At 43.6% G+C, this 15,866-nt stretch overlaps 1 protein-coding gene across 1 annotated transcript in view; it reads right to left on the reverse strand.

Annotated features, from left to right (window-relative positions):
- Window positions 1-5,124: 5,124 nt before the first annotated feature.
- The window catches only part of LOC134540132 (protein misato homolog 1), a 138,958-nt gene continuing 128,216 nt past the window's right edge, over window positions 5,125-15,866 (reverse strand). The window contains exon 8 of the mRNA XM_063382658.1: window positions 5,125-8,159. Coding sequence (XP_063238728.1) covers window positions 7,951-8,159 — 209 coding nt within the window. The 3' untranslated portion in view covers window positions 5,125-7,950. The remainder of the gene's footprint in view (window positions 8,160-15,866) is intronic.

A 15,866-nucleotide genomic window follows, 5' to 3' on the forward strand; every position in this document is an offset into this window, starting at 1 on the left:
ACATTTTTCCCTGAATTGCTTCTGAACTTATTAAAACTATTTTTGGGTTTAATTATCACGTAAAGTAACGTGATATTTAATATAGGGAGGGCGGGCACGCGTCAATTTCCCCCCTAGTGGCGAGCGTTACTTTACGGGAGAAGAAACTGGGACATCTTGGAGGAACACTTTACACATAGATAACTGTCATTCTCTGTAATGTACGAGTCTCTGGGTTATCACTTCGGATATGGCTTCTTCAGCTTTCTGGAAGTCCTGATTGGGGACAGCTGCCGGTGGTCTCCTGGGAACGCCTATTGGGACAGCTGCCGGTGGTCTCCTGGGAACGCCTATTGGGACTGCTGCCGGTGGTTGTAGGATTCGGCCATTGATAAGGCCGTTGGTTTGGTGTCCGCCAAACCGTCTCTCGGTACCGTCCTGGTAGGTCCTTGGGGTCTCCTTTGCAGCTCCGCCACGGCATCTGGCGACGCTGTGGAGGCTGGTAGAGGCCTAGTTGGGGCCTGGTTGGGTCCTTCCCACTTTGGTGCGAATCCGGCGCAGAAGTGGTTAGGCTTATTGCTGAGTGGATGGGTCTTGACTAGTACCATTTTGTCCTTCAGCAATCTGGTGGTTGGGCGGATTCTTCGGTGTAGGATACTTGCGGGCTAGGTACCCTAGTTGAGCCTACTCTGATGGCAGCTCGTAGACAGATCTCTTCGCTGAAGGGCGGTATGTGGGGTTGGAACTCCACTTCATTCTCCAGGTTGCTGGATCTATCGTCTCAAGTTTAATTTGCTGGTGCTGGTTCCGATTGCTTCATTGTGCCTACGCCGCAGTGTGAAGAGGATTTCTCCCAGGTAGCGATCCCAGTGGCGATGATTGGCCGTGGTACGCATCCTGAGCCCTTTCTTCAGTTCCTGATTACTGCGCTCTGTAGGGGTTGCCTGGGGATGGTAAACTGGAGTGGCCCAGGTTTCTAGTTCCCATTTGGCGCAAGTGTCGGCCCATAATTTGCTAGTGAATTGCACCCCATTGTCCGTAAGTATGCTTTTGGGGTATCCCCATCGAGGGAACACTTCATCTTGGAGTTTCTTTAAGATAGAAGATGAATCAGCTTTAGCGAGGGGAAAGGCTTCGACCCATCGTGAGAAAAGGTCTGTGACGACGAGAAGGAAGCACTTACCAGTCGTGCTTCTGGGGTAAGGTCCCATCAGGTCTAGGGCTAATTGGTTCCATGGTGTTGTTGGGTGCCTCGGTGTTCCTGTAGGGTGTTGTGTAGCACTTGCTTTGGTTGCTGCACACATGTGGCATTGGCGGACATGTTCTCGTATGTCCCAGGTCATTCCTCTCCAGGAGTATCTTCTCTGGATTTCTCGAATTGTTTCTTGGGTGCCAGGGTGTCCTGCCAATGGGTGATCATGGAAGTGTTGGCAGATGGATACTCGTAGGGATTGTGGTACCCATATTTTCCATTCGGTGTTTTGGTTGGGGTGGTACCATTTTATCCCTTGGTCCTCTTTCCAGGTGGATGGACAAGTTTCTATTAATTGATGAACCTCGGGGTCCTTCTGTTGCTCAGCCATTAGTCTCTCCAAACTATTATCATGCTTGATAATTTGGAGATGGTGGTGAGGTGGTCGGCGCAGTGGTGAAGGTGATGGAGGCAAAGTCTCCTCCCAATTGTGCAGTGGGACTGTCTCTCATTTATGAGCGGGTTGTCGGGACAGTGCATCGGGTAGATCATTTTCTCGTCCCGGACAATGCTCTATAGTGAATTGGAACTCTTGCAGTAGTAGCGCCCATCGGGACAGTTTTGTTTTCTTGTCCTTGGCAGAGTTTAACCAGGTAAGGGCTTGGTTGTCTGTCCTCAGTACAAAAGGGCGGTCTTCCAAGTAGTACCTGTATTTGCGTACAGCCCAAACAATTCCCAAGCATTCTTGTTCATAGATGTTATATTTCTGTTCAGCTTTGGTCATCAAGGTACTGGAGTAACTGATGATTCTTTTTTGTTTCTGGGGTCCTTCTTGGTAAAGGACTGCTCCAAGTCCCCTCTGGCTGGCATCTGTTTGAAGTATTAGAGGTGTTTCCGGTGTTGGCCGGTGTAGCTGGGTTGGTTGCTTGAACTTTTCTTTCAGCTGCTGGAATGCCTCCTGGTGTTGGGGCGTCCACTTCCAGCGCTGGTTTTTGGAGAGCAGGGTGGTCAGAGTTCCCATGTTGGGAGCTACATTGGGGATGTATTCCCTCAACCAGTTGCATAGGCCTAGGAAGCGTCGAAGCTGCTTCCGGTTTCCAGGTACGGGTGCTTCTTGAATTGCCTGGATTTGTTCTGGTCGTGCTTGATTTCCCTGAGGTGTGATAAGGTGTCCCAGGTACTCGATAGTTTCTTGCCCAAAGCGACATTTCGGTAAGCGGGCGGTAAGTCTATGGATTGCCAGGCGTTCCAGTACCAGATGTAGGTGCCTTTGGTGTTCTTCCCAATCGCGAGAGTATATGATGATATCATCGAGGTAGGCTATGCAGAATTTACCTATGTATCCGGCAAGGATAGTGGTGTTCATCATTCTTTGGTAGGTTGCTGGTGCATTTTTCAACCCAAAGGGCATGACACGAAATTGCAACTGTTCTCCGTCAGGCGTGGTGAAGGCGGTGAGGTGCCTGGCGTCTTCATGAACTGGAATCTGCCAGTAACCGCTTTGCATGTCGAGGGTAGAGAAGATTTTTGCTGGTCCCAGATCTTTGAGGGTATGCTGGACATGAATGGTTGGAGGTGCGACCATCTGGGTAATTTTATTGAGGCGAGAGTAGTCTACACAAAATCGCAGTTCCCCACCTTTCTTAGGAACCAGCACGATTCGAGAGTTGTAGGCAGAGTTGGTGGGTTCTATTATTCCTTGCCTCTTCATCTCCTCGACTTGCTCTCGTATGATTTGCTGTTTCTGTACAGATGGTAGGCTTGGCCGATCATAAACTGGTGTTGGGCTGTTGAGGTGAATCTGATGTTCTGTTGAGGTTGTTTGCTGGAGCCGCTCTCTGACTTTGAATACCTTAATGTGAGTGTTGATGAGACTCAAGAGTTGAGGTACTTGGTCTGGTTTTAACTGGTGTGTTACTTCGCCCTCTGTCAGGGGTTGGAGGGGTGCTGGGTCTTGCGGTGTTTCCCAGTTGATGGCATATCTCTTTGTGTTCCCAAGGTAGATTCTCCTTTCAAGATAGTCCAGGATGCAATGTTGTTCCAGTAGCCAGGGTTGTCCTAGGATGATGGGTTCTTCAAGGTCTCTGGCTAGGAAGAATTTCACTTCACTGGTCCCAGCTGCTGTGGTTAGTGGTATCTGGACGACTCCTTGGATTGGTAGATATGTGCCTTTTCGTGCTAGGCCTACTTGTCCTTGTGGTGGTGAGTAGATCTGCTGAATATCAGGTGGTAGTAAGGTTGGGTTGATGAAATTTGCTGTCGCAGCTGTATCCAATGTGGCCATAGCTTCGTTGGTTCCTACTTGAACTAATATTCGTGGTGGATAGTAGGCTAGGTTTTCCACCTGTTCTTCCTTTAAACTGAGGGCCTGAGGTTTTGTGCCGGGGGTGGCGGCCCGTTGAACTTCCCGGCGGTCCTGTTTCCCTGTAGTTTAGCAAACTCGGTGGTTTCTGGTCGCTGCCATTGTTGTTGCGCTGTCTTGGCGTTGATTCTCTGGTGATAAATAGGGCAGTCTCGATGTAGATGGCGTTTGGGACAGTACCAGCATTGGGGGAGTTCCGTTTTATTGGGTGGAATTGCTGGCTTAGATTCCCTGGGTTTGCCTTCTGTTTAACAGGGTCCTCGATTGCCATGGTTGCGATGGGTCGCCTTGTGATCGTTTTCGATCTCCTTAGCTCTCTCGATGAGCTCTTCTAGGTTCTGTGCCTTGGGTATCCGAAGGAATGATCGTATTGGGGCATCCATAAGTCCTAGGATAGTGCTGATACAGGCTTCTTCCGTCCCATGTGGAAACACTCTTTTGTATATTTGAGCCTTCCTTCTGATGAATGTTTCGACATCTATGTCTGGGGTCTGGCGGATACTGTATAGGTCCTGGGTAAGCTGGGTTACCACATCAGGTCCAGAGAACTGCCTCTGAAGTCGTGTCCTGAATTGCTGCCAGGTAGTGATGAATTCTCCATACTTGTCCCACCATTGGCTGGCTGGTCCATGGAGTTGTCGCCGAGCTTTCTGTGTCCAGTGTCCTGGTGGTAAGTGATTTGCTTGAAATTCGTTCTCACATTCGGTCAGGAATATTTGTGGATCTTCATGTGGTTTTCCGTGAAACTCTGGAAGTGCGAGATGTTCAGGTCCACCCCATTGTGCTCGAGATGGTACCGGGGGTCTGTGATCCTGGCGAGAGGCTGCGTGGACCATTCGGCATGGAGGGCAGCGATAGGTCATACCTTCCAGGCTGTGGATGGTGTCTGGCCACCCCAAACATAAGTTGTGGAACAGCCGTTGGCAGTAGTCACACTGAATTCGGTAGCGGCCTTGCCCAGGGCATTGGTCCAGGCTGCAGCAGGATTGTCTCTGCTGGCATGCGGGGCATCGTTACTCTAGTCCGGCGTGATCTCGGGGCTCGTCTGGCCATCCAAGACAAGAGTGATGGAACAGGAGTCCACAGTGAGCACAGCAGATCTGGTGAATTCCGGTGTCAGGGCAGTCTTCTACAGCGCAGAGTCGATGAGCTGCGTCCGCCGTCGTTGGGTATGTACAGGTAGGTGAGTTGTTGGGCGCCAGGAGGGGAGGCTGTTCCCCTCCGCTGTCTGGGTCTGCTTCTCGAGGATCCATGGTGGTAGGAAGGTCAGTAGCACTTGACTGCTTGCTGCTGTTCCTGGTGTGGGCCATGGTGGTTGCTGACTAGTCCGTCTGGTAGAGCTTGCAATGGGTCTTCACGGGTATTGTAGAACAATCAACGGGCCCCACGTTGGGCGCCAACTTGACGGTGTTGATTGGTGTTGGTGTCTCCTCTCTTCTCTCACCGATGTCTCTCAGGTGAGAGCCAGGTATCGGGTGGAGAAGGTCCAAGCTGCTGGTCTTGCGGCAGGAGTCACAGTTGGCTGGTGAAGGCGAATAGCTAATGGGGTGAGGGATAGGGGGCTAAGCTATACATTGAAGAATACTGTCGGTATTTTTCACGGAACTTTTATTGACCTGAATTGTAGAAACAGTTCAATTTGTTGCCTGCATCGGCTTTTACAACATACACTGAATTGAAACACACGGTACACCCTATCGTCCAGAAAGGGGAGGGGGAAGGGAGACAAATTCCCTAGGCCGAGATAGGTCCTCGGCTGGCCTAACCGCGAAGGAGGGGTGCGAGCAGCAGAAAACGGATAGCCAGTAGTTCTGATCGTCCTATGGTCAGTGGGCGGAATCCAGCCACACTGGCCGTCGGGCCGATCAACTGACTCTCAGGTGGATGACCTCGCCTTTATATAGGGAGAAATGCGCGGGAACGAAGAAATGAAGGGAGGGGCGAACTAACTCCTCTTTGGAAGGGATGAGATGCGTGCGCATGCATCTCGCCGAAATTTCCCTGCCCTGGTGGTGGAAGTATAAACTAGATATTAATAATTAAAAAGAAAAGATAAACTTGACATAAATAATTATATGTTCCTACATTAATATTCAATCCTATGTATTAAAAAGTATTTAAACTTTCTTTCACAACTTAATTAGTTAAATTTATACTATTATAAAATATAAATACAGTTGGTAGATCGCCGTTCACAAGATGGCGTCACAATGTACATGTTTAGCAGGAGAAAAAATATACATTTGTTTACACAACTTGTCCATATTTACTATTATATTCTGAAGTACATTAATATGTGTGGTTATAGCGACATGAAAAATAAAGGGCGAAGATGGTTCGTTGCTTTAATGAATTATTCTATTATTCGTCGCTTTGTTTATAACCTACGACGTTGCACAGATTCGTTGCCGCATATTACGTGAGTAGGCCTATTGCTGAAATACATTTTTCCCTGAATTGCTTCTGAACTTATTAAAACTATTTTTGGGTTTAATTATCACGTAAAGTAACGTGATATTTAATATAGGGAGGGCGGGCACGCGTCAATTTGCTTTCTTTTCATATGTATTATGGCGTTTCCTCAGTTAAAAAACACTTCCCCATTTATTAATTCACAATTGGAAGCATCAGAAAGTTAAAATTGTTTATACATCATGAGAAAACTATTGCGGAATCATTAAAACACTTAATATGAAAACACCGATTTTCCCTTCCTGAAAGTACCGCTTTCTGGGTTTGAAAATACCGCTTTATGCCACTTGAAAGTACCGAAAAATTCCCTTCCCTACATATAATATATATGGCTCCTAGTTACTGTCAGAAATATTTGTTTGTGCTGAAGATAATGATTTGTCCTTACAGAATGGAAAAAAAAAGCGTAAATAATCAGGATAGACGAGATTTCGTGTTTTCAAGCGGTTTTCGGTGTTATTTCGTTTTATCGCGCATTACCATATAACCATGTCTCTACCTATCACTAATATACAAAAGACGAATAAATAATTTGAAGAATATACAACAAACTGCAATTACCTATAATTTGTAACACTGCACTAACTAAAGATTTCTGTACTTTTGGGGAATAACTTTATTTCATAAATACAACATTAATGTAACTTTTCTCTCCACTCGTAAACATAATATCTTTCACTTCCAACATCGATGTCGCCATGTTGAAGAAAATAATTTTAAGTAGGTTGGACAACTAATGTTGTTCATAAACTTTAGTCTTTCGTATTCAAAAGCTTATTCCTCGTTATATTTTTGATGCTTTTATGTAAGTATATTTTCTTCTTAAAAGAAATTATTTTAGAAATTGATTTATTTGTATATAGTCATTAAATTAAATTAAATGATTTATTGTTTGTGCATAACATGTTCCTGCTCGCGTGTTAACCAATTTTTGTACAAATGTTCAGGTTTACGTTTGTTCTGATGTTTCATTTGCCATGACAAAATTATCTTGCGTTATTAAATCTATTGTGAATTTGAATCATGATGAACAAAAAATATTTGAAGATCAGTTACCATTTTAATGTCAATATAAATGTTCACTGAAGTAAATCAAGTGCAACACAACAATCAGGACTGTTAAAGATCATGGCAAGGGAGAGGAATTTCACAAGAACACCAAATCATGGATTTTGATGAGTTTTAATTATGTATTTGCAAATATTTGTTGATGGTGAACCACGGTGGCTAAATAGACACTAAAATAATTTATCATTTGCACGCTAAACATGATTATTTAATTATTAGGCGCTGATATGTTGTTTTTTTTGGAGGGGATGGGGGGACAGAAATACTACAAACAATCAAGCTTTTAAAATGTAAAATCTTTTTGTTGAATTTACTGCTTGAAGACCAAATTCAAAGGAATGTACGTAAAGTGAGCAAGTAAAAAAATTGTTATATTTAGGGCTAATATTATTCATTTTGTCAGAAAATGTACGTATATTTAGACTTCTTTAGAGTTAATCTTTATTCTGCTTGAATTTCCCTGATTTCATTCCGAAAGAAAGTAAATTTGTGAATTGGAATCAGAATCGAACCTGAAATCACGGGTTATTAAGGAATCTAAATAGGAGAAAAGTGGAATCCACCCATCCCTATAAGAAATTCCACAGTTGATGGCAAACTAAGAAACATAGTCAACTTTTCACCCTCCCAAGAACATCGTATAGAAAAAAAATGTTGATCAAACAGTTTAAGGTTTACGATCACATAATAATGTCCACAGCGTTGGGCAGCAATGACACTGAATGTCAGGCAGCACGCATCATTGAATAACGAACTGCGAATGTCGCACGCTGTCACAAAGTCAAGCTACGTTCATCAGCGCATGTTGAGCACGCGAGTGGAACTGCGCGCACGGCTGCACGCTGAACGCCACACGCCCGGCAGCACACGCGCACGGCTACACGTCGAACTGCATGCAGTAGCACTCGCGCAGCTGCAACAGCTGCTCCAGCGCCTCGCCCAGCTCGTCGTCCTCGAGGCCGGCCGCGCGGAACCTGTGCAGCCGCGCCGGCCTCAGGCGCGCCGCCTCGCCGTGCAGCGCCTCCAGCGCGGCGCCCATGCTCTCGGTGGAGTGGAGGCCCGCCACCGCCGGCACCGAGTACACACCTGCGCCACACACCCACATACGCTGGAGGTTCCATCAACCAACACCTTTACATCATAATACAATTAAGCCCTTTTTCTTTTCAATTCGTAAGGCCTCAAGTAAACAAAAAAGACTCATACATAGTAAAAATAACGAAAACAGAAAAAAAGAGGTGTAAAATGGCGGAAATTGTATTAAGTGTGAAAAAAAAAGTTCAATAGCAATTTTATTTATGTATCAATATACATGCACGCATATCTAAAACATTCCAACTTAAAAAAACAGAACTAAATTTTTAAAAATACAGAATTGTATGGTTACTACTTCAGTTCCCTCAAAATATCTGAAAACTGCTAATGTGCCCACCCACAGAGCAGAACAGCACTCAAACTCACGACTGGTGCCCCAAGAGGTTGTTACGGCAGTAGTTATTGCTGCCCAAATTCCACCCTTTCTCTTTACCTTCTGATCAGACCAGCACTGCGTTGTAATTTCACAAACTGGTCCTACCATTCAGTAAGCCTGTGCGAACATTAAATTTATGATGCGAAGCAAATCTCAAATTTGGTGTTTAAAATAATTGCAAAGTAGAATCAGTAGGGGGAGCACGCCGGTTCTGGGACACTATAAACAAAGGGACAGGTGTTTGTCTGAGCACATGGGGGGCGTGGCACCACGTGGTCGGGGGGGCCTGGCACCACGTGGTCGGGTGGGCGTTGCCGGGCGCCACGTGGAGGGGTCCGCAGGGGGTTGTTGACGTCACGTGGAGGGGGAGGGGTGTAGTAGGTGAAAATAGTATGAATAGGGCCACCGGTTGCCGGTTCAAGATTGTGATTGACTTATCGATTGAGAGCCAACTTCGGTAGGATCGATATATCTCGTCGGGTAACTTCGGGCGTGTTCGTTGCGGAGGGGGAGGTATATGGTGAGGGTGTGTGTGTGTATGTTTGTAAATGAGGAAGGCAGGTAGCGCTAGTGTCGCGCGCCGGAATTATTTTTACAAGTATAAAAATGTGAGGGCGGGCGACGGTTGGATTCGAACCTTCGTTTCTGGATCGTTAGTCCGTCACGCTATGCTAACCACAGGACCACGAGACCATGTTGGAGAAAATAATTTCAGATGTTGTATATATGCTTATAAAATATTTTTTTTAAAGAGAAGGTATATATTTTTTATAGTGCTAAGCGTGAAATTTAAAAACGGGCGGCCGCCATGTTTATTTCAACATTGGAAAAAGAAAAATAATAATTTCGACTGCTAGGAAGTAACCAGAACAGCCAACTTTGAAAAAAAAAATTAAATAATATTATATATATGACAATCGATTGCTGAAAGTCGCCATCTTGTAGTACAGCATACCAGGCCGCCGTCTTGTAGCATAGCACACCAGGCCGCGATCTTGTAGCACAGCATACCAGGCCGCCATCTTTATTTTCTTCCCCATTTATAGTCATTGTTTTTTTCAATTCTAAGTTTGAATATAAAAAAAAGTATTATTTCGTCAGCCACTACTCTATGACTATAGTAGTAGTAGTAGTAGTAGTAGTAGTAGTAGTATTAGTAGATGCCAAATTTTGAAAAAACACACACTGAAGTGTAGCCATTTTTTCTTATAGTACTAGACCAGTATAGTCATAGTATGCTTAATTTGGTGTGTAGCATGTCTGTCTATAATAATAAATAAAAAAGCTATAGGCATTACTTATGCTTATAGCGTGATAATAAAAAAAATTATACTTTACGTATTTCAGCGAATTCAAACAACGTGTTTTTTTTATGTGTTAAAGACATAATGTTCTTTCGTAGTGTGTTTATTGTGGAAATGAAATATATACAGTAGTATTAATTACTTTAAAAAAAAATATTATTATTTATAATATATATCACCAAATTTTATTTAAAAAAAAAGTATGCTTATTACGTCACTTGTCATTTAAAAGAAAAAAAACTTTTGTGCATTTATAGGCATTGTATATATATATATATATATATATTTTAAAAAAATTAAAATATTTTTACCCAAGGGGGTTGGAGCCGCGCAGACGATGGCGCGTACTCCAACGCCCTTTCCTTCGTCCCCCCAGTGTCATTTTTTATTTAAATAATGACACACACACTGGCGCCTGCATAGGGAAGCCGCTCGCAGAGGGGTGGCGGCTGCAACCGAAGACGGCTTCGAACCCTTCGTCCCCCATTGTCATTTTTTTTAAATAATAAACACTGCCAGTTGTCCCCCCGCAAGGGTCTCCAGACAGTTGCGATTAGAGTCTGTTAAGGTCGGTTCACTCCATCTGTCTTCCAGATCGCTTCTAGAAATCCACGTTTTTACTGATTCTGGGAATCCCTTCCAGCTGACTAGAAGACGTGTAGGAAGTCGCTTGTGGATTTTATTAATTAAATAAGTTTCTATATACTTCGTTACTTGAATTTCTTGAAAATAAAAACCGCCCTTGATTTCATTTCCATCTAGATCAGACAAGTAGTATGTTCTAGGGTAACTTTTGCGTATTTTTATCACCTTAAAAATCTCGTGGGACCAATTTACGGAATAACCTTTTGCAAATAAATCCTTATTTCTTGAGATACGTACATGATCTCAGACACTAGCTATAAGTCGCCTGTGATCTATTTTTTTTACAACATTGTAAACCGTTTTAAGAAGAGAATTATCTTTCACCTCGTTGGGGCTCATACCGATAGTCCTATGAAATCTGCCGTTGTATATTTCCATAACTTTTGGTGAGAGCGGTAGCCATTTATAGTTTCCCTGAGCGCTCATTTCCGTAAACAAAAGCGATTTTAAACTTCTAATGAAGCGTTCAACTACCGAGGCCTTCAGCTCGCTGTGGTTGAATGATGGTTGATTCCGTGTTCTTTCATCAATGTCTGAAATCTTCTGTTATAAAATTCGGTACCGCGGTCTGAGTGCACGTGAGTGAAACGTCCAGAATCCTTTAGAATATGTTTCATAGCTAAAGCCACAAGCTCTGCAGTTTTTTTCTGTACCGGAATCACGTAAGCCCGCTTGGAGTAAACATCAATCGCAACCAATATACATCTGAATCCTTTATTCGCACGGTGATAAGGTTGCATTTCCACCATATCGATCTGTAAAAGATCGCCGAGACCATTAGTGATTACACGTCTCCGAGGAAAGACTTTGCGTGCGCTTTTGTGAAGTTCAAACGCAATACCGCGTCTGGCAGTCAATTTTTTTTTACTTAATTTTTTTTAATGTAGCCAGATTCAATGAGTTCTTCTAGTATGGCCAACACTTCATTTGAATGGCTCGTGTTCCCGGATTGTTACGATGCAAGTAATAATCTAAGCCGATCACATAATTCATTTACCGAGTTCCAGTAAACATAATCCTTTCGACGATTTAAATCTAGTTTTTCAACTAAACCACTGCCTTCATGGAAAGCAATGACAGGACAAAGATCCTTAATGAGCCCGAACTTTTCATGATCGGTGTTTTTATAACGTTTGGATGACGCATCATTCCTTTTATAACAGGCGCTAGTTGACCGCAGCAAGCAGAGTGTATTGACGCAATGCAGCTTCTGAATACACCTTAGGTTCTTTCGAAAACAATAGCTCATATAATCCCGGCGAAGGTTGTATTAGTTCATCATCTATGCGAAGTAAATTATTAGGTAGGAAAAAAACTTCCGTATTTCCCAAGAACCAGCGATTCTTGCGTTTGTAAATTCCGTAGGTCGTATAATTTATTTTAGAATTGAATGCGGTTAGGTAGGACCGGGCTTCCTCACCCAACGGCTCATGTGACGCAGCCGAGCGTTTACCGGAATGAACAATCAGTGGTAAATCATCATCATCATCATCATCTTCTTCACCTTCGCTAGAGAAAGTCTTAATCTCAGGTTTAGCGATAGGTGTAGCGGATTCTTTTTTCACCTCCGCCGATAAATTATCCGCGGCAGCAGAAGAACTCTCGAGACGCGATGTGATCGTTTTGAATACCTGTTCATTAACTGCATCCCGCGCCAAGCGCGCGCGTTTGGCCAGCAAATATTTTTCACAAACGTTTTGTATTGTGGGCTGTGCGCACGTTCCCGGTGACTTTAAGGTGTTATGAATGGGCGCCACCACGTGTAAGGGCACGTGGACCCGGCTGAGTCTCGCTCTCAGGGAGTGACGTAGCCCAGGTGGGGACGAGTTACCAGCCCTTTCTCCCCTATTTAGATCCAGACCTGGCCCGCTCTAGGCGTCGGGCACGCCACACTCCTAGGCTAAGTAGGCTCACTCACCACATGGTTAAATAAAGTACTCAGGTTTTACTTATACCCAGATTTAATTCCACGAACACGCCTCCCTCTACGCACGTTACACTTTAAACGGTTAAAAAGCCTGAGGCACGAACTGACTTAAGTGAATGCATGGTCCACCCACGTGGCCATGCGATAAAGTAGGCTTAGTACACAATGTATAAAAACTCGAATGAGATAATAATTTATTAATACAGTCCGCCGACCGAGAGTTGCCCCGAGGATTGACGGACGAAAAAATTTAAGAATAATTAAAGATGCAGAATTACTTGATCGGTGGTTTACAACGGTTGAGATCCCCGGGGTGCTGGCACGTCTGCTCTCGGTCGGTGATGAAGATGAACTGGCCGAGAGCTGGCTCGTCTCGACTAACATGGCGCCTCCGCGCCAACACAATTACCGTTATTACATTCTGCGATTCCGTGCCCCGGCGAAAGTTAAGTAAATCCTAGATTAACATTAAAAAATATATAAAAATTACTGGCAGTTTAAAGTACATTAATATTTACGTAGTTATTGAGAATTTATATAAAAACATTCCTACCCTCGTCCAAGTCCGTGCCTATTCGGGTCCGCCCGGGCAATGTCTGTAGTTTTTTAAGTAATGTAATATTTAAATTAAAGAAATACATGAATAAACTGCAACAAAACACTGGGGCAAAAAATGAATGAAAAAAGGGTTTACAATTCACATTAAAACTTAACACTTTAGGGGGTCGCCGCACTGCTTCTAAGCGCCCTCTTGCCGGGCTAAAAACACACGCACACACGCACGCACGAGCGGGAGGTTTGAAAAGAGACAGTGGTTTGGCGGTGTCATAAGGGCTCAAAGGGGCCGCAGGCCCGGACGACGTCAGTATGACGTGATGGAGCTTTCTTGCTTCTGAAGCCATGACTGACTCATGTGAGCGTAAATAGAGGCTTTTATACATTAAGTATGCCTTTGAAGCGCAGTAGCTGTAGTTGGTATAATGGGAAGCTCAACCGGTATGGTAATACGCGGAAGCGGAGTCGAAGATGGTCTTACACCAAACAAATTCAGCGACTGACCTCTTAAAACCAGAAGCGATACAGACGGTGACTGTGCCGGCTGGTTTTCAGGTCTGTCCGCTAGCTTTCTTCCCAATAGGTTATACAATAGGTCTAGACGATTTCTCATTGCATTCAAGCTTTGATTAACGATATGTGGAAACTGAGAACATGAATTAGCTCCACTAACGAGACTATCAACTTTATCCTCAATACTCGATAGACTCCTTAATAAATTTAGCATTATCTTCGCGTAGAGAACTCATCAAAGTATTAAATTGTAATTCCATACCGGACACTATTTCCTTACTTACAAGCTTCGGTTGCTCGCCCACGAGTGTTAAAAGCTCTGTAAACATCGCGCGATCCGTGGCATAAACCTACCTTAGGTACGCAGTCGTATCAGATTGTTTTTCGTTTGTAGACACCAAAGCATTTTTGATTGCTTCAAAGTGTTGTTTGAGTATATATAAACCCTCGTTGTGTTTAGTCAGAAAAATATTCTTTAGCTCGCTAAAGTTCCTATTGCAACCACCACTTGACAGAGCCTTCTACAGCTCTAGAATCTTAGCAAATGACTTGCGCGTATCGCTATCTGCCTGACGCAAGTAACTTCCCATTCCCCTTTGCAAGTCACGTGACGAACTAACGAGATCCTTCACATCCGTAAAAATAACTTTCAGCTCATCACTACTGACAGATACCAGATTTTTCAACTCGTGTAAAACTTCCTTCTCGGGTAAATTTCCTCGAATTTTATCTAAAACATCTGTACTCTTCTTTTCAAACTGATTTAGATACGTTAGCAAATTGTTATTAAGATCCTGTGCGTATGAGAGACTGTTTTTTAGTAGACCAAAGTCTTTCTAAATTATTCGCCATCGTACTAATTGCATGTGCGGTGGCACCGGAAGCTACATCTACGTAATTCTTTGTGGCAGCATCTGCCGCGTCACGTGGATCGCCTACACCGCGCAAACGTTTCCCGCCAACCTGACAGTGTCCATCTTCCGTAAGAGTCAGACATGACTGTCGCCGACGTTTATTCCCGCCGCTCCCAAATTTGGAGATGCCCAAGTTCATTCTTCACGAAGGTAACACTATGAAGTGATCGAAGCCACAGCGATAACGACCTTTTTGTAGAGGAAAATCCTTACCTATTACTAGGAAACCATAACCATCATTGCTATTCCAACAGCGAGCACAAACATCTTTAAATTTATCGAATGACATGTTGGTTGTGACGTGCTCGTGGTAAACATGTTGAAGATTTAGAAGATCCATTTTAAATAAAATTATCAAATTAGCATTATCCCGAACCAACTGTTTTCGGGTTTGGCTATACGTTTGAATTAAATAAAAACAATCGCACAATAAATGTCGCCCCATGGAAAAATACTGTTGAACTATTGCCTGTTTTTCACACCCGATGTCATCGAAAATTATAATGGAATTTGGTAGCACTTTGCTTGGCGGCACTACCTCTTCATTTTCACGAAATAGAAAAAATTTAATACCTTGAACATGAGACAATACCTGCGCCAAACGTTTATATTTTGGTTGTTCTATGCTCTTGCTATACAAATAAATATTCTCTAAACGCACTCCGTTAGGATGTTGTATAAGCGAAAGTAAAATACATTTTTTCCCGCTGTTTGAAGGTCTGGCAATTATACATCTTATGGTATTCGGCAACAGCGGTTTGTGGCGTTGTTCCCGTTTGCTTATAAAATCATCGTGAATGATTTCGATCGGAAGACTGTCATGTTGAGGGATTACTTCCATCGTTACAACTGAAGCGTAAAAAGTATAAAACCATCCTATATACCCCCCAAAGTCATTACGCTGATATGCGTCGTACTGGAAGGAGGGTGAAGGGTAAAGGTCTTATTAACTCTGCCATAAATAAATTACCTTTCGAGCTACATTTGCCAACTTATCAGTACTGTGGGCCCGGTACAAAACTTGAAAAACGTTTAGTACGCGGAGACCCAGGCAAAAATCAATTAGATAGAGCGTGCAAAGAACACGATATTTCATACGCAAAGAGTAACGATTTGGAGAACAGACATCAAGCGGACCGTATTTTAGCACTTAAAGCTAAACAAATTGCACAGAACCCTCAAACTAAGCTAGGTGAAAAGATCGCGGCCGGCATAAGATTCGCAAAGAAAAAAAATAAGAAAAATAAACGTGATAAAAAGGGCGGTGTTATACCATTTCTATTTCCAGCTCTGGCAGCGCTCGGTTCTTTGATCGGAGGCGCAGCCGGAATCGCAAAGAGCGTGAAAACTGCTAATAATCAGACTAAATTGTTGCAACAAAATGCACATCACAGACGTATTCAGGCCTTAACAAATCGAAGCAAAAATGGAGCAGGGCTTTTTTTACGACCATTCAAAGCCGTT

This window comes from Bacillus rossius, chromosome 16 (genome assembly GCF_032445375.1).
Source record: "Bacillus rossius redtenbacheri isolate Brsri chromosome 16, Brsri_v3, whole genome shotgun sequence".
Lineage (NCBI taxonomy): Eukaryota > Metazoa > Arthropoda > Insecta > Phasmatodea > Bacillidae > Bacillus > Bacillus rossius.